Source organism: Lissotriton vulgaris, chromosome 3_1 (genome assembly GCF_964263255.1).
Source record: "Lissotriton vulgaris chromosome 3_1, aLisVul1.2, whole genome shotgun sequence".
In the NCBI taxonomy this organism is placed as follows: domain Eukaryota; kingdom Metazoa; phylum Chordata; class Amphibia; order Caudata; family Salamandridae; genus Lissotriton; species Lissotriton vulgaris.
Window position 1 is genome coordinate 1091957165 of NC_141689.1, and position 19224 is coordinate 1091976388.

Consider the following 19224-nt stretch of genomic DNA (forward strand, 5'->3'; position numbering starts at 1 on the left):
TTCATAATATATTGCCTAGAATTTGTTTAGCTCATTGTATTTTCTACTATTGATTCCTTAGCATGTGTTAGTACAGCCTTCATAAAGTAGGTTAGTTTTAGCATTCGTGAGCGACGGAGCACTTTACATTGTGGGAGAGTTGCAGGAGGGGAGTTAAAAGAGATACAAGTTGTGTGTGTGAAGACTGGGAATATTGGGGCATATTACCAATGGGGGCGATAGGCAATTATCGCTGATTTAGCGACCGTTTTCGGCCGCTAAGCGGCGATAATTCTATCGTCCTATTAGCAAGCTGTCACTAACTGATGTTAGCAACAGCTTTTAGGCGATAGCGAGCGGTTTGGGGCCCGCTTTGCATGTCAGCGATGTGTATCGCTAATGACATGCAAAGTGGACGTACCCAAACAGTTAGGGACTGAAAGCAGTCGCTAACGTCGCTATCGCCTATTAGCAAGGCAGGAGTAGCATTGGAAATATTCGCGCTAAGCGCGAATATCTCCAAATACTAACACCTGCCCAGACCAGTTCTTAGACATGTTATCCAATGGGAGGTGGATAACGTGGCTAAGAGCATTTCGTCACTAATGCGTGAATATTGCTGTATTCTCAGCGATATTCACGCATTTCGCCGCTATCGCTGGATATTTTAGCACAATGGAGAAAAACGTTGCTAATAGCATGTTTTCTCCGCTAACATATCCAGTGATAGGCAGCGATAAAAAAATCGTCGCTAAGCCTATTTAGCGATAAATATCACTACTTGTTGGTAATATACCCCTTAGATCGTTGAATAACAAATGTGTTTCACATTTTAGGCAAGGGAAGATTTGCTCAAACTCACAGGATTGTTGGTCATGCTTCAAGAATAGAGACTGATTTCAAATCCAACATTGCAAATCCAAAGTCCTCAGCTTATGCAATAAACCACATCACTTTACTATACAGAACTTTACCTGGTGCATAAGTTGCAGCAAGAGCAATTTTGAAAGGGAAATGTTGGCTGTAGCTTAGTAATATTCACTTCACCAAGCAACTGAGGCTGCTTTAAATCTTAATAAACATAAAATATCACAGAACTTGACAACAATATTGCCTCTGGCTTGCTTACGGTTCGGAATCTCAGAATGTTAGTAAAGTGGGCGCAAATGAGTGGTGAACCTGACATAGATGTCTCTTAAACGTACCTCTGTGAGTGGGAATGGAAGAACTCCTCTTACTGTGACAGTGCAGGATAGACAATAGGTGTACTCAAGCCTACTGGTGTATGTGTACACTCTACATGCACATGCAGATGAAAGAGGTAGCATTGCCGCCTTTTATTCAAAATGAGAAATAGAATATTAAGAGTATTGTTGAATTTTTTTCAAACAAAGGTTGCAACCCTACCTTTACATGGTCTCTGCAGGCATTTAACCCCTTCGATGCTGTTGACGAGCTCAGCTTGTCATGAAGTACACCTCTCGTACGCTTATGACGAGCTGAGCTCGTCATGAACCGCGGGATTTTTAAAAGTTCAGCGCACAGCGGGAAAATGCGCCTCACGGATGAGGTTAAATGTACCGACCTCGGGTTTACCCTAGTGGCTAGCCTGTAATGAACTTTTGTTAAAAAATGTCAGAGAAATCAGTTAAGTGTCAGGGCACACTATATGGATGTTACTCGGTCACCAAAGAACAGGCCTTTATGTGCCTTTTATGAAGATCTGCAGGGTAGTATTCAACACCTGTCATCTTCCCACACAGTAGCTAATGATTATTTTTTAACAAAAGTATGTCATGTTATCACCAATACTCAATAGCTCTTTGCTGATTTAAACAGTGTACATAGCTCTGAGATTGACCCACATACTTAATCTGTAAAAAATAATTACTGCTGGGGCCCAAAGCTTTTTTTTAGGAATACACAAGCAGCTCCTCTGCCAAATACCAAGGATGGCTAGTTTTGATTTCCCTCATTTCTCTCTCTTTCAAAAATGTACACTTCCTGTATCTTTATATCACTCTTGCAGGTTGTTTTCATCCGTGCGTTCTCAGTTTGTCATGGTTTCCCTATCTTTCTGTGCCTCCTTCCTTCCCTCTTTTGTGATGTTGGTCAAAGACTGATTGTAAAAATCAAGTCTCAGTTCCCATAAATGAGTACTGATGCTAACCAATGGCAACTACCAGTACAAATCACCCACTGGTTGACCCGCTCTCTTTATGAAGGCATTAGTGAAAGATAGTATCCTATAATGGGAGGACACATTGCTAAGCACATCCTCAGTTCACTACCTCATTTGATTTTATCTTTGTTGACAGTCCATTACTGGGCAAAAGTCTAGCATCTCATTGATACATTTGGGGTTTTAGATACATTGAAATATTTCAGCATCGGATAGGCGCATCTGTGAAAAAGATTTAGGGAAAGGTTGCTGCAAGATCTCTGCTGCATGACCACTGATTTGCATGATACAGTTTTGAACCTGTTTGCATTCAATGAATTCTTTTACGCAAGAGTGCCGAAGCCTCCAAAATATCTTAGAGTATGCAATGAGATCACATGGAGATTATAAAAAAACTGCAGTACTATGCAATTAATGTTATTCAGGCAAAGCCTTATGCATTTTTCCTCATGTGTCTACGTAAATACGGTTAGAGGTTCTTTGTAAAATATCTAAAGTAAACAAGGCAAAATGTGTGGTTCTTACGCGTTCTCCCCTACAGCTATTAAGAACCAGGCCACAGGGCACTACATTCTGAATAGCAAAGGCGAAGAGGCCAGGTCGCGTTCGTTCATAGACCTTGGAGTGGAATGGGAGTACATCATAGAAGATGACATTGAAACGCTTCACACCGATGGGCCGCTTCATGACGCCGTTGTTGTTCTGGTACGTGTCTCCATTTTAGATTTCATTCATTTTGCATCATTTTTCTTTAAACAATATGATGCCAAATCTTTTTGGGCATTATATTGTATATACAGGGTTTGTAAACTGTGGAGGGGGGTGCCTATTGTAGTTAAATGTGATTTCCTTTTGAATTTAATTTTCTACAATTATGACAACCCAAATCATGTTTTGGTATACAATACAAAAAATCACCTGTATTTCCTCATCTCATCATATCCAATAAACAAAAACCTATTGTTTGGCTTAAGTCAGACACAATGCTTATTCATTCTTTCTGCCACCCTCCTGCACCACAAACCACCTCCACACAGAGATGTATTACAGAACATGGAGGGAGCTGAGGGCTCAAACAGTTTCAGCACTAGACTTTGGTCACATTGTGTGTCACTATAGAGTTGGGGAACAGTAGGCGGATCTCTTACTGTAGTGATGTTCTTTGGAGGATAGCACAGTAATGGTTAACCAGAAGCAGTGTTCGGGTCCGAATGGAAGGTGGTATGAAAAAAGACCTTCAGGCAGGGTTCATGCTGCCAAAGGGTTGGACATAGTTATTTATGGTGTGTGCAGGACATCTGGTCTCAAGATTTGAGTGGGGGTTAATAACAAGGGCGGTAAGCACAAACCAAATGCTTAGTTGAAAAAGAAAGGATTCAGGTCTTAATTGAATTTGTAGTAAAGAGCTCGAAATTGTTCAATGGATTCCAATTTGTCTTGAGATAGAATCCAATGGTCAGGCGCGGCCGGCACAGGTAAGAACGGTGTAGCGGGGCTGTTGGGAGAGGAAGTTGACGGGATAGGTAAAATAAAATAAATAAATTAAACCACTTACCTTGTGTTTGGTGATCCTGTCGTCTGCTGGTTGTTTTCTATCATGCAAGTTAAATAGAGGCAGTTGCCAGAAAAATTTAAAAAAGAAAGCAATTCTGGTATTTTACTGAGCTCTGCTGGTCATTTTGTATCAACACAGTTAATAGAGGAAGTTTAACAGAAAAAGAGTCCCCAAGCGGAAGCAGACAAGTCCTAGGGCTGATCTCCAGAGCCCACAAAGTACATACACATATAAGTGTACTCTAAAGTATATACTAAAGTATATACAAGAGGTCTCGAATGCTCGACCTAAAAATGAAAGTTGGATTTCATTCTTCTTATAAACGGTTAAGATCTACAATCTCAATAATAATGTAATTATATGCTTTTGTTAGAGGGCCCACCAATCATGATGGGCTTGATGTACTTTGAACACAACCAAGGGCCAGATGTCCAAAGGATTTTTTTCAAGCGTAAAGTCTGCATTGATCAAAATGGAAAGTATGGAATTGCAAAACGACAATTTGCAAGGTATTAAGGTTGCATTGCTCCTTCAACAAAGTTGCAAGGCAAACGGGGCATTGTGGAGGCATCACAGTACACTCTAACTCTCAAAAAATTCTAGCAGTTATTTCAACTACTTCTGTGCTTGCAAAGAATTGAAAGGTTATCTTATGGCAAGTGCTGTTGGAAACCATCACAAAGGTCAACCAGTCCCTGAGTGACAGCACCTACAATGTGTGGGGCATTTGTGGACATGATAGGAGCATATAGTTGTCCTAAGCACTTCTGCCTGCTCCCTCTAATGCCACTCTCAAGTCCTGCAACATTTTAGAGATATTGTAGCCTTTTAGGTGACGGGTGTAATAACAACAGACTAAAAACATTCTGAGACACTGCGCTGTTAAACGACCTGGTCAAACGCATTTCCTGCCAAATGTCATTCCCTGTTACATTTTGTAGTTTTAAAGTTTCTTTTGGAAATGGAAAATGTAGTTTTAGACAAAGAATGTTGTCTTGAGACTTTTTCCTCCTTTCATGGCTGTTGTGTACACATCTGGAGCTCACTAGGAAATTCCAGGATTCTTGCTTATTATGGTGGTCATTGATTCCTCCTGGTACAAGAGTCAGTGTTTGAACCTTTATTTGATTTTAAATCAAGAAATGTGCCTCATGTGCGCCTCTATGGTATAAAATGCAGTGTTTAAACACAGGCTGTGATTCTGCCATCCAGGCACACTCTAAGGTGTTGTGTGTTACCCTGTGTTCCCTTCATGTGGGAGCATTGGTGATTGATATTTATGAACTTTCTCTTTTCGACAAACCAGGTCTCTATGAAAGGAAATAACTTCTTCTTGAAAACGTGATTGCGGCTATTACAGCCATAAAGCACAATTTAAAAAGTAAAATTTTTGTTCCATTGGTTTACATTTTTTTTTTTTAAATGATCGATATAGGAGTGCGAGAATACGAATTACACAGACAATTATAGATTCGCTTTTAGGGACAGTGGCCAATAATGATGCACCATGGTGGGAAATATAATTACTATAAATATCTTAAAAATCTAATTTATCTAGATAGTAAAAACAATATAAAAATTACATAAAATATTTACTAATCACATACAAAATGTACTAATTACGTAAAAAAATTACTAGGAAATAAGAAATAACTATCTATCAACTGCAAAAAAATGTACTCAGTTTTTATATTTCCATTATATGCCTTGTTGTCATCTATAGGTGCATCCGAACACTGTGTGTGGAGCAAATCGAATCAAATAAAATCAATTCAGTGTTTGGAGTAGTGCTTAATTTGTGAAAAAGTATGTGCTTTGAACATTCAGTTTTTCAGGAGGCCAATGCAGCTTGTAGCACCCAGAGCCCATGCCTTTGCTATGAAATCTCAGTATCAATCCTACCAATTGATACAGCACAATGTCCTGTAGTTGCTGCCTCTGGTGTAGTCATCAAACAGATTGCACCATTCGCTGTATGGACTTTTAGATAGCTGGTAGTGAATTCTGGGAGCTAACATCAGTACAAATCAAATTACAGTGAAAGTCACGTGACTCCAAAACAATGACAGAGAGGATGGTTTCCAAGCCATGAAGGTTTATCAATGAATATGTCAAAGTTACTGGCGTTATTCGCTTGGTAACTCGTCAGTTAAGCATAGAATTCCATAAAGTTAATCAATCTAACAGGATAAGATCAAGAAGATGGTACCATAAATTGTTAACAAGTGTAAAAGCAAAGCAGAGAAAGTATCAGTTCAATAAAGCAACATCCCTAAGCTACCTAAGGCATTTAGTAATTACAAGGGAAACTGCTAAGCAGAAGGTGTTAGTCGGAAGTGAACAAACTTAAGGTTCAGGAAAAGAGGCATAAGAGTTCAAAAGTCTAGCTCAAAATAACAGGGAATATGAAATCTCAGCAATTTATTGGGAAGGTCTTCTCTCCTCAGAACCAGGACAGGATCTCCCAACTATTCTGAGACACACAATCAATACATTGTATTGCATATCCGTAACTTCCCACCAGCTCCTCCGAAATGGAACCAATATGGTTGCTCTGTCTCTTTGAAACAGGTAAACTCCCCTCATCCAGCTAAATCTCACACAGCTGCACGACCTTGGATGTTTGATTAGTCCAGACTGCATGGTACAGGAAGATCTTTCTCATCCCCACACATGGTGTAAATCACTACTTCCAATTAATCCAATCTGCTCTAACAAAAAGCTATTCTTCTAATTGGTGTAGGTTATCTTGCTCCAGCAAAACGTGAAATCACATTTCGAAATCAAAATTCTGGTTAACATTGAAAGGTTTTTGAGCAGCTAAGGCCTACTTCCAGCTCGGCCAACGTTAAGAATGCACATTTGGTTAACGGGAATGTTCCGTAGCCTTATAAGCTGCTACCAGGGATTTTAACAGTTGTTAAAGGTCCTAAAGGTTATAGGCCCGAGCCGCAGGCGATGGCTTATAATGAGGGAGAGAACCTTTATCAACCGCAATAGTCTAAGGCCGAAGGGATATCATGCTATCAGAAAATTCCACCCACTGAGGGTAGAATGTTCTAAATTATAAAGGGAGAAACATGAAAACAAACATTGGAATGTTGGTGTGCCGGACTTATTCCAATGTCTTGAAAGGAGCTCTTAACACTCCAATGTGCTAATAAAATGATTATACTTAAATCACACACAGTGTGGCTTCTTTATAACTTTTTATCCACACATTAACATATGGAATAACATTTCATTAATAAAGATTATAAAGAATACATTTTTTGCTACTCCACTATTAACCATCACGCCGAACAATGTGACAATTCAGTGTATTCCAAGACATCGAAGTTGTAAAAATGGTCAAAAGGGTCCTAAAAAGTGATAAGAAAAACCAAGGAATCCATAAAACTATTTTTGAATCATGACGCAAAACTGTTGAGTAAATTGTTGCCATTAAATTTGTTAAAGACTACCAACACTTTAAAATAGAAAGGGGCATATTATCAAGCAGGGCGTTAAAATTATCGCCGTTTTAGTGACAGAAAACTGCCGCTAAAGTGGCGATAATGGGCTTGATAATATGCCATTGAGAATTTCAATAAAGCCCATGTTCACACCAGAACATGGGTTTCTATTGGAATTCACAAGGCCATATTATCAAGCCCATTATCACTGCTTTAGTGGCAGTTTTCTGCCGGTACAATGGCAATAAGTTTTAACGCCCTGCTTGATAATATGCTCCAAAATTCTTTACATTTTAAAATGTTTAGCAATCCTACTGAATGTTCAAAATTGACTGAGTAAAAGCAATATTAAACCACACGCAGGTATTTGCCAAAATCAATCAGAAGAACATTGGCACTAAAATGGAAGATTGCTCTCTCTCCACTTCTTTTAAAATGTTCATTAACACCTTGAGTTGTCCAGACTGTTGGCGGACATTGCTACTCATGCTGAACAAATGCAGTACTGTCTGAACGTGATGTCAAAGAGAGTCTTGTATGAACATTCTACGGGGAAAGCCATCCCTACACACATGCTCAGGGCATTTAAGGTAACATGCACGGCAGAAGTCCTTCCACTGCTTACACAATAGTGCGTAGGGTCAAGTAATCAGTGGGATTGAACAATTGTGACAATGCCCCACTTTCTCCACAAGTGAAATATCAAAGGGGGGTGAAATATCACTTCAGAATAATGCAAATCTCACAAATGCAAGCCCCGGGTGAAATTTAAATGACACAGCATTGATTTGCTTTATTTTGGGAATTTCGCAATTATGCTATGATGCCATGTTGCGTAATTACGCAGTCAATAACACTTATAATGCAGGAGCACAAGAACAATGCAAGTGACCAGACTGCAAGTCAATGTTGTTCACTGCACTTGTGTTTTTGCCATTATATTTTAGCACAAAATTCATCCTTGTGTCCAAAATGGACACACATTCCCTGCTAGAATATAGCGCGGAATGTCAGAATTTCATGTTTTGAAATTAAGTGTAAGTTTGTTTCATTGTCCTGGAATTCTATGTAATTATGTGAAAGCAGATTAAGTTAGTTTCTCACATCCCTATTCAAAAGTTGTGTATACAATGTATAAACAGATGAAGGTTAAATATGTGACAATCCTTCCTGCGAACAATACTTTTTAAAATAATTGATGAAGCACATGTCATTGTTTAATACAATTATAATCAGTCACAGGATCAGCATCTGAAAGACGCATAGTCAAGTGTTAGATTGGTCATCTAAGGAGTCTACCATAATGTGGTCTAATATATGGAACCCAGATGCATCTCCTAATTAGGGGATGCCCCTCAGTGCACAGCCATCAAGCCCATGAGGGCATATATTTATAAATAAATGATTGCATCAATCCAAAAAAGGATTTTTGTTGAAAATTAAAGCTTTTATTCCACATATTTATTTTCTTAATTCTTCTCTCAAAATATAGTAAATTGGTTCAGATTTCCCAATGATCATGTTCCAAACAAATTCTTCTTTAACACAAAACATTCCCGATGCATTTCGGGCAACTAAGTGCCCCTTCTTCACGGGATTCATCTGTGAATATAGTCAATAATATGCGCTTATATTCAAAACATATCAAACATCATTACATAATGTTCAACTAAATTCATAAAGGTGCTCAAATATCATCACATAAACGTGCATTGTTCATCAAATATATAGAAAACATCATTCTTTCCTGTAATGTACAGATCTAGTGCAATTCTGTCCACATATAACTAATTAAATCACCATTAGAACCCAAAGGATGTCAAAGTTTAACAGTGTATAACCAAGAGCCACATTTCTCATGTTTATATGTTATGCGTGTGAAAGACAGACTTGTGATCATAGAAAAGTGTAGCCCAATTTAAACATAACGTAAATCATTTTCGCTACGAAAGATCTGTTTTTGGCAAACCGGTTAGATAAACAAAACGAAGTCCAGTGTGAATGCAAGTTCATGCTAAATATAAGAGTGTGGTTACTTACGACCACGAAGTCACTGAAGATTTCCGAAGGTAAATGCAACAACGTAAGCTAATAGTAATGCAATTTTAATGAGGGAAAACACAACCCTTAATGTTGTTACATACACTGACTTAATAAAGTGCGAGCTCGCGTCTTCGAGACAGTGAAAAATTTAAAGTCGCAATCGGCGGACTCGTGGAAGGCTGGTGCCGCTCTTGGGGAGTCTGCAATAAAAGAATGACCATAACTAATCTGTCTGAGTATGTTCTTGTATCAGTACTTACCCCCACTTCTGCATTAGCAATACCAGGGAAACGATGATTCTGGGTGGTTGAGGGAAATTACCAGGGGTATCTTGGGGGAAACCCCAAATAATTTCCTCAATAATACCCCATTTTTTCCAGTCACAGTCTGACATGCTCAGCTGCTGAAGTATCGGAGTGAAACACTATGGCTTCAAAGAATTATTGCAGATCTCGTAATACTAGAATTCACAGGGAGATTCGTCCAATGGTCTGGCTTGGTTCTAAGAGCTTATGAGCTGAGCCCTGAAAATATTTGCCATGTGAATCATGCAACAAACATCATGTAAATATACTATAAAGTCTCTTCACATTTTTCAAAAATGTATTTCTTTAATATACAGAAGTGTTTCACCTTAGTACATCAGATGAAATCACTGCAACTAGAGGTATTACTAAAAGTGACATTTTAAAAAACATTAATTTAAAGACATTCCTGCACCCTCGCTTCCCGTCTGACAATGCCATTTCTGAACTAAAAGGAAAATCAGCTATCATGTGTACCCTCTGCGTGTTGTTGATTTCCATTAAAAGTGCAATATTATACTCAATTAAATAAAAAATAAAAAATGTATACAGTGCACATTCTGAATGCACATATTTGAAGGCACTCTTGTATCTTATATTGAAAAACATATTTGCCTAGGATAACTTAATTTGCCCATATGGGGAAGTCAAAATCGTTTGGTACATAGTTCTGTTGCCTGTTTTACATCAAAAGGACAATACTTTGTCTTTAATTTAGTTTGTGGCGCATGAGGTTATGTTCTGAATGACTGGCAGAAGCCACATGAAAGTTTGGTTCTTTTTGGGTTTTAGGGTCCAATAGGACCTCAAATTGATCCAGAGCTAGGGATTTGGCTTGAGCCGTAAGTGGATCAACTATGTGTACGTAATGCTGAAGGGGTTAGTTATCAGAGGGATGTAAGCAGTTGTTTTGCTCGTGTGTTGTGTGACCCTTGTGAGCTAGTTTGGGAGAAATAGTTTCTATTTAGAGACCTTTAGTTGTTCTTTCATTCACTCATTATCTTACTGAAATATCATCATACCTGGCGGGTATGCCATTAGCGACATGAAATGTTGACTCATCCAATTAGACTGCTCAGATGCTGCAGACTATAGGCATACTTACTTGTTTTTTTTCATTTTTATTTCTAGAAAATCTTAACAATATATTAAGCATTGTTGTTTTTTCATGTATTGATGATTGTTAGTCTTATTATTTTGTATTATTATGTGTTTTATTATTAACCATGTTATTATCATGCATATTATTATTATTATTATTCATTATATTGATCTTATTCATATGATTAATCATAATAATCATAATGTATAATCCTTATAATGCTAATACTAATCATAATAGCAATAATAATACAGAGGTTTTGGCAACTATATTATTGTTATTATTATTAAGTATTTTTTAATTCTCATCATCATTAATACCATTGGTGTTGTTGTTGTTATTGTTATTATTATCATTACTAATAATAATGATAATAACAACATCAAGACATCATCAAAATACTACTACTAATAATAATAATGCTTTCTTTTTTATTTAGCATTACCTACCACAGATTTGCCATTAAGTGGAGCTTCCAATGTCATATGGTAGAGTGAAAGCCTTTTCCTTGTTTCTGCAGGTTATTCCTCAGGAAAATGACACCAAGTCCAGCCTGACATACAAATACATAATTCATGAGGACTCTGTACCCACGATCAACAGTAACAATGTACTACAGGAGGAAATTGACACTTTCGAGTGGGCGCTGAAGAGTTGGTCCCAGTGTTCAAAGCCCTGCGGAGGAGGTAACCAAATCTCTTGTGGTTTACGGAAAACTGTCTTATATTTTTCTGTTTATGATTGGTAATGTAAAGGAGCAGGGGAGTTTCATATATACAGAAAGTGGATCAAACAAGATCCTCCTTTGATATGATTGTGTGACCTTGGTGAAGGCACAGATGAACATAATCATGTCACTGTGGCTTCGAACAAAGACATGCTATTTGAAATAGGAATGTGGGAAACAGCATATTTTTCCAGAAGATATACACATAATTTTTGCAAAAAAAATTAATGCGGTATGGCCTTACGGATAATAATAACATGAAATACAGGCTCAATGTGTTTTCCTTACACGATTTAAAGTAGGATGCCGAGCATTGGTGGCGTGACAAATGCTGCCTCAGCACGCTTCCAGTTTCTGGGAGACACTTACGCTTTTTGCTCGAGCTGGTCCCCTAAAGGAATTACTACATGAAAAAGCACAAGTAGGAAAAGAACAAAAAGTACACAAAATATGTAGCGAATTGGATTTATTACTGTTTGAAGTTAAGAAAAAAACCACAGTGGCATTGAAATCCATCTGGAGTATGCTGAGAGTGTACTCATGTATTTCCTAAACTGAAAGGGTCAGGGGAGTAAACAAAACCACACAAATACGGTTTCCAAAGCCTCATTGTCAGCCATTTTGAAGAGGCAAATGAAGATCCAGAGATAACTGAAGCGAGACACTTGTACTATAGAAACAATGCATAAATGGTAGCAAAACTAAGTAAATGGATGGGATTTATGTTTGCATCCCTATCATCTTCTTCATAGTGAAATGTAGATAGTAGCAAATAGATACTCCGAATAATTAAAAGGCAGAACATATCTCAAGACACAAATAGTATGTGCAGAGGTAAACCCGCATTTTTGTGCTATAGCCCGATATTCACAACTGAAATCTTAATGCAGGATTTCTAGTTGATTTATGCATGTTAATTAACATGCAAAGACAAGAATAATTCATCTACATGCACTGGCATATGAATCACACATATGGACAAGTACGTGGGTGATGTTTGCTAGACTTGGCACCACCGCACTTCAGAATGTTTGTATTTGCACATAGCTCCATGTCGTATGGAGAAAATCTGGTCACTCTTGTCTTTGTTTTGAACATGCACATAGTCTATCAGGGTTATTTCTATGGAGTCATAAGGGAGTCATGTACATGTGTGGGACATAGTTAAAGTGCATTAGTGGAAAGCAGGCTTTGATTGAGAGTGCCTTCACATGTGTGTGTGAGTTAACACCCAGTTATTATCTGCCAGTGGTGATTCCAAATCATCCCGGGAGTTCAGTGCAATCAACTGCAGGCCCTGTATATGCAGTTAGTACCTCTGCCATTGAAACATGCTATCTACTACTCGACAAATTCGAACCCCAACACTTATCCCCCCACCTCCCACCCGCAGGTAAACACTGTGTGAAAAATGTGCATGTTTCTTTACTCATGGTTGTTTAACCCTGAACAATATCGGTGTCTTTAACAATTCAACCTTGTAACGTAAACACCAACAGTGACTGATTGCCTTAGCTGACTATTTCCTCTCTGTTCTAAAACAATATTACATGATGTAATATATTGAGTTACTGGTTGAAGGGGAAAACCATGCTCAAGCAGCAACCACAATCCTTTTCATAGTGAAGTCACAAGGAAACTCCAAATTAACCTGTGCTCAACCTCTGGTAGCTTGGCACTGAGCCCTCAAGCTTAACTCAGAGGCAATGTGCAAAGTTTTTGTGCAACACCTCCAACAGTAATAACATGAAAACATACCACACAAGGGATCCAAAACCATAATAGAATAGTGTAGATTGTAATAAACATCTGGCCGCGCTAGATCGGGACAAAGTCATAGGTTGAAGCCAACCGCAATGGAACGCGGGCCAGCTACAGGAACCCAGTTAGGTCGGCAGTGAACCTTATAATTCGATCTGCCTTCCCTTGTGATCTCTGTAGTGGTGGATTTGTGCAACGTCCTCCAGGACGCAGGATGATGAAGGATTGATTTGAAGATAGACGGAGCTCACAATGCTTACATGCTATCCGCCATCTTGGTAGGACTAACCAGCCATGAATAACATTAAGATAACCTATTGAAATCCTGCCATTTGAGAAACATGAGGGGACAGATCTTTAGCCTTTTAAGGCTCGTTCCAGTGAGTTGCCCATGATTAGAAGATAACTTTAAGGTTGTCCTCACTTTTATGCTACCTAAAATATGGCTGAACCTCATGATTCCAACCCCTGGTTGGTGGTTGACTTAAGCTAGTGAGTGTGGGAGAAATTCTTGACATTGACACATTTTTGGGAAAAATATAAAGGGTTAGATGTACAAAGCCTTTTTGAGTTCACAAACGGCCCAATTCATAGAATTGTGCTGTTTGCAAACTCAAAAAGGCATTTCCAACTGTACAAAGCCCTAAATGCAATTCGGTAATCCGTTAATGAATCACAATTTGGGTTTGCGATTCCGTATTTGGAAGGGGCATGTTTTGGGCGTCCTTTCCAAATACAGATTCGCATTGGTATGTATGAATGTTTTGTGACGAGATCTCGTAAATCTGAGGCAGTTCCAAAAGCTTACGTCTCCCCAGGGGAGGCGTAAGGGAGGCACAACAGGGAGAAATATCTTTATTTCTCCTCTTTTTTTCCTTTTTCTATGTGTGCTGCATTCTGCTGCACACATAGAAAGAGGAAAAGCCTCTTGTGATTATTTTTGTACAGAAAGGTTTCTCTTCCTGTACAAAAATAATCATCCCCACAATGCAGGCACCCTTGCACCATTGTGCAAAGGTGCCTGCCTTGGCCCAGGCAGCCCATTGTGCGCCGGTGAAGGGGAAAAGGACAGGAATGTGCTGTATCTTTTAGAAACGGTGCATTCCTGCCCTTTTCCTTTGCCATAGGAAGCGCAGACGGAAGACCTGCTGCGCTTCGATACGGCAAAACCTCATAATTGAGGCCCATAGTTTTTAAGAGCAGGCAGTGGTCCAAAGAACCACTGACTGCTCTTAAAAAACTAAACTTAAATGTTTAATTTTTTGCAATAAAAGCAATCACAGACATGGTGGTCTGCTGACCGCAGCAGGTCAAGATCACTGTGATGGCAGTGAATTGCAGTGGGTCACAAACTGTGACTTACCTCATTAATATTCGTTTAGGTCTATTTGCAACCCACTAGGAATCCCTAATGAAACTCAAAAGAATTTTGTACATGATGAATAGTGATTTCCCAATTCCTAAAATCGCAAATAGGAAATAGCTATTCTGTTCTTTGTACATCTAGCCCTAAATCATTACAATCTACGAATAGACAGTTTCCTACTGTTGAACAAAATTATGGAATCAAGCTCCCATCTTTACTTTTCATACTTTTCATTCTTGTGCTTCTGTGCCTACACTAGAAATGGAAAATGCAAATCTACATGCACCAAACTGAAAAGAGAAATCCAAGGCTGCATGCGCCTCACATACCAGACATAGAAGAGTTAGAGAACACTTCAATGTGTAATATTTAATTGAGAAACTTGCAATGTCTATCCAGGTGCACAGCCTCCACCTTTATTTGGAGAAAAAAACTTTCTTTTTAGGGAATGTAATTTAAAAAGAAAAGGTGGAAGTAAGATTTTGGGGCAAATCACTAGGTTTGACCGGGTTCTGTAAACTAACGTACCTTAGGAATACATGAATGCGTGTGTGTGTCAGAAAAATATTCGTAGGTGGTTTCACTATTAAACTGATTAAGTGCAAATGTTTTGAAAAAATATAGGACATTTATCTCACATTGGAGATTAGGAATCTGGCAAACCCATTACTTAGAAATTGATGAGCCTCCAAGAGTGCGAATGAGATGCTTCATATGCTTGCAAATTGCACTGTAGAGAAGTGTAGTGGGGACCCTACCTGCTCAGTCATCTCTCCGAAAAGACTAGGACTATTTCTCTAACATACACACTTTCACGTATTCATAAGGTAGATTGGGTTACAGGCCTTAGTCTAGATGAGTTGCCATTGACTCGCAGCAGCCCGATACGACATGAAACCTGTTGATCCTATTTCCAAGAGCCTAAGGTCCATTGTTTTCCTGTATGGGTCTTAGCCCTGTTTTTAATCCTGGCATGGGATTTTATTCTGAACAATAAACTCTGGCAGGTATGAACTCATAGCCAGTTTTACCCTCATATGCCAGTCTACCTCTCCTCCTTCTGAGTCAGGCTTAGGGCAACACTCAACCATTTCAATTTTGGAGCGTATTGATTAAATGATCTCTAGCAAAATGCCCCTTCATAGGGGCCAACTGGGCATTGCAGCAGCTGCCCAGCAAGGAGCACGGCCTGATGATGAAGCATGCAACTTTGGTGGGTGAGGGCTCGTGAATGTGAGGGAATTTAGTGAGGAAGGGGGGATATGTGCTTGACCTAAAGTAATTCTCCTCATACGTCTCTTTTGTTTTTGATTGTGGCTGAGTGTAGCCACTCTTTAAAAGTGAGGCACAATGCTTATATGCATCCTGGTGCCAGACCCAGCCCAACTGCATTTGGGTACACTTTTGATTTATTAGCACAGCTGGCAACATAGACTTGGAAAAAGACTGCCATTGCGGGCCTAGATGTTTGTTTATGTTTATGTTGAAAACATTTCTTATTATATCATTGAGGAACAGCTAGAAAGTGAAATTATGTTCTCTGAATTTGCACACATATATATTCAGTGAGTCAATTTGAAAGGTGTCTTGCAAATTTGTTTTGAAGTGACATAAGTGAGGTAATATACATGCCATAAGGGATTCATGTTGCTGTAGTTTGAGTTTTTGTTTTACTTACCAAAAACCAAATTCTTCAGGTACAGAATGTGACTTACTGCCATGGGGCTGGGTCTGTCTAGAGGGCAATTTTTTTTGCAGTGGCATCACCATTTACACATTAATACATAGAGCACCATTCTGGTGCTGCTGGCTTCGATGGTATCACACACTGTGTGTTCCAGCAACATACAAACCAGTGCAATGACTCCTCTGTGTACTAACAGGTCGTATCACAAAATACAGAGTCATAGTGAGTCTCAAATTGACCTACCTCATGAATATTAATAAGGTAGGTCACAATTTGCAGCCCACTCGAAATCGCAGGCATCACAGTGTTGGTTACCTGCGGGGATTGGCAGATCACCATGACTGTGCCTGCTTTTAAATAAAGCAAGCAGTTGTTTCTTCCAATGTAGCCTGTTTCCTTTAAACAAAAAATAAGAATGTAACTAACATTTTTAAGAGAAAGCAGTGGTCAATGGGACCACACTTACTTCAATGGCTTACCCCTACATGTATGCAGTGTGAAAAGCATGTTGGTCACACAACATTAATACATAGCAGTCAGATTTTGTATTTGGAAGGGATGCCCTAATCACTCCCCTTTCAAGAACAAACTCGGTATTGAGTCGCAAACCCAAATTGTGATTCGGAAACATTTGACCAAATTACAATTTGTGATTTGTAAATACCAAAAGGCATTTTGCAACAACAAAAAAGCCTTCTTACATCTGGCCACAAATAACTATGAATGAGAGCCAATGGAGTAAATAAAGTGATACGAACTTCACTAATGATAAAATCACACTCTCAACGTATCAGAATTTAAACAATTTCAATTCTAATTGTTAAACCAAACATTGTTAGTCATTTCATTGATTTAATTTATTGATACTGCTAAAAAATATTGGCAAAGTCAATAGGTCTACTTGATTTAGGCCTATGCCTGTTGTGTTATATGTCCGGGTGCCACAAAAGAAAACTTACGGAAAGGCACCCCAAGAATGGTAAGGGGGCACTGTTTGGAGAGCAAGACTTTAGTTTTCATGTTTTAAGTCACTCCCCCTGTCTCTTGGAAAATATTCCCTAGAATATTTCTTTGATTACGCCCCTTGTAGAGACCTTTTTAATTTCACTTAAAGCAATGGTCACAGGGGAGGCTCCTCAAAGCTTGATTTGGACTCTACTTACACATTAATGAAGGAAATTCTTACTCACCCATTAGTTTACTTTATGTACTCAGTATCTGCTAACATTATTGTACAAGGAAAGGTCACTAACATGGCTACTGTAAGTTGTAACCGTTCTGGAAGGCTAAAATAGTGCAAACCTGTAGGAGTTGCCAGTAAGTATTTTTCTGCATTGGTTTGTGCTGACTTTAGTATCATGCTGTCCATCCTTATATTAAATAATATGGATTTGCTATGTACATCCTAAAGTTCCTTCAAAGCATTGCATGAAAACAGACACCTAAAATGTATATAACAGATACAGTGGGAGAGTTATAATCTTTAGCAGGTGGGGTGGATTCCTTGTAAAAGAAGATTTGCTCCCATTTGTTTCAATGCAGTAAACAAGTATTTGCCACCATTTTGGCTATAGTGACACTTTTTCGGGAAATAAAAAAACTGCTGGAAGAGTGGTAGTCAGTTAACCAGCTGGCACGCTGGTGGCTAGTTGTTATTGGATGTGAGAGGTAAATTTGATGACTATGGACCACTGGAAGTTGAATTGCTCCATTAGCTTTATTACGTAGGTAGTGAATGATAGGAGACAAACATAATTTAATATAATGGATGCATGCAATTTTTGAATGGGAAAACAGGCCAGTCCAAATGACCAACTACACAAGTACTTCATATGTGCTGTTTACACTCACAATCCCCCTCTTGAACATTGGTTCATGTGCCAGTATTGTTTTATTGCTGAAAGACTGTAAAGTGACATTTTGCCTGAGTGTCTTTTTTACTAGTGCAATGGGAAAATATTTGTGATAAAAACTTATGGAGGTCTTTCGAAAGACCCATGTCTTGATAGGTGAGTTTCAGCCAGTACTGGCTTTTAACTCCATAGTGCAATCATGCTTGGACTTGAGAAATAACTTAAGTCATTTTCTTGACTTTGGACGAGTTGACAGCTGTGCTAGAGGAGGACAGCCTATTATTAAGAGTTTCAATCGAATCAGTGGTCGGGAAATTGTAAAATCATGCTATGCTGTGGTTCAACATTTGTCAGTAAAAAAGAGGTCTATGCCAGATTTTTCAGATAATCACTGACAAGCTTAATGTGTTTTATTTAGCATTCTCATCGTAATACATTTACCCCATTTGGATATACTGAAAATTTTGTATCAATGTGACAGTTCTGGACCTATGCTATATTACACTGTCCTGATGAGAATATCAGGACCTATGCATTTTCTTTTGGTCATGTGACACATTCTGCCACTTGTTGGGTATTTGGCATAGGTGAGCACAAACATACCATTTTGATTTACTATGTGACACCATTAAATAATTTTCCTCAAAAGTGAGTATTACATTTCGATAAAGTGGATCAAAATGAACCATTTAAAAATGTTTTTCTAACAAACCTTCATTGAAGTAGACACCACTAATTTTAGAAGGTCACGCACTGTATTCACTTGCCTAGTGAATTTTCACTTGACTTCACAGCATATATCCTTGGGTGCCGTGCACAGAGGCCCTTCTTTGCCGCACACTGATGAACTAAATTAGAGGGAACATTGGTTATGGGTATGTCCAGATATGGGTCCTTTGCTCAGTGCGCATTTTTGCTAAAGCTACATCTCACTAATGAGGTCCAGAATGGCTGAAAATGGTATTAGGTGGCCTGTATCCCCATCTGCATGGGACATAGGCTTTTTTGTTCTCTTTTCACCTCAGCACTACTTCCGATCAGGGGGTGTTTCTCCTTTAGGGCTCAGGGGCTGCTCCACCCTAAGATTCATACACATTTACATAAAAACAAAAAACAATTATATCTCCAATATAAATTGATGTATTCAAGTCTGGGCTGCCTGTTTCAGGCTGCTTGCCATGCCTCTCTCTGAAGCAGTAGACGAACCCA

The 19224-nt window shown here is 38.7% G+C and overlaps 1 protein-coding gene across 1 annotated transcript in view; it reads left to right on the forward strand.

The window, feature by feature from the left end:
- Window positions 1–19224, forward strand: part of ADAMTS3 (ADAM metallopeptidase with thrombospondin type 1 motif 3) — a 702179-nt gene that overhangs the window by 584143 nt on the left and 98812 nt on the right. Inside the window, exons 17-18 of the mRNA XM_086961556.1 lie at window positions 2703–2866; window positions 11142–11307. Coding sequence (XP_086817682.1) covers window positions 2703–2866; window positions 11142–11307 — 330 coding nt within the window. The remainder of the gene's footprint in view (window positions 1–2702; window positions 2867–11141; window positions 11308–19224) is intronic.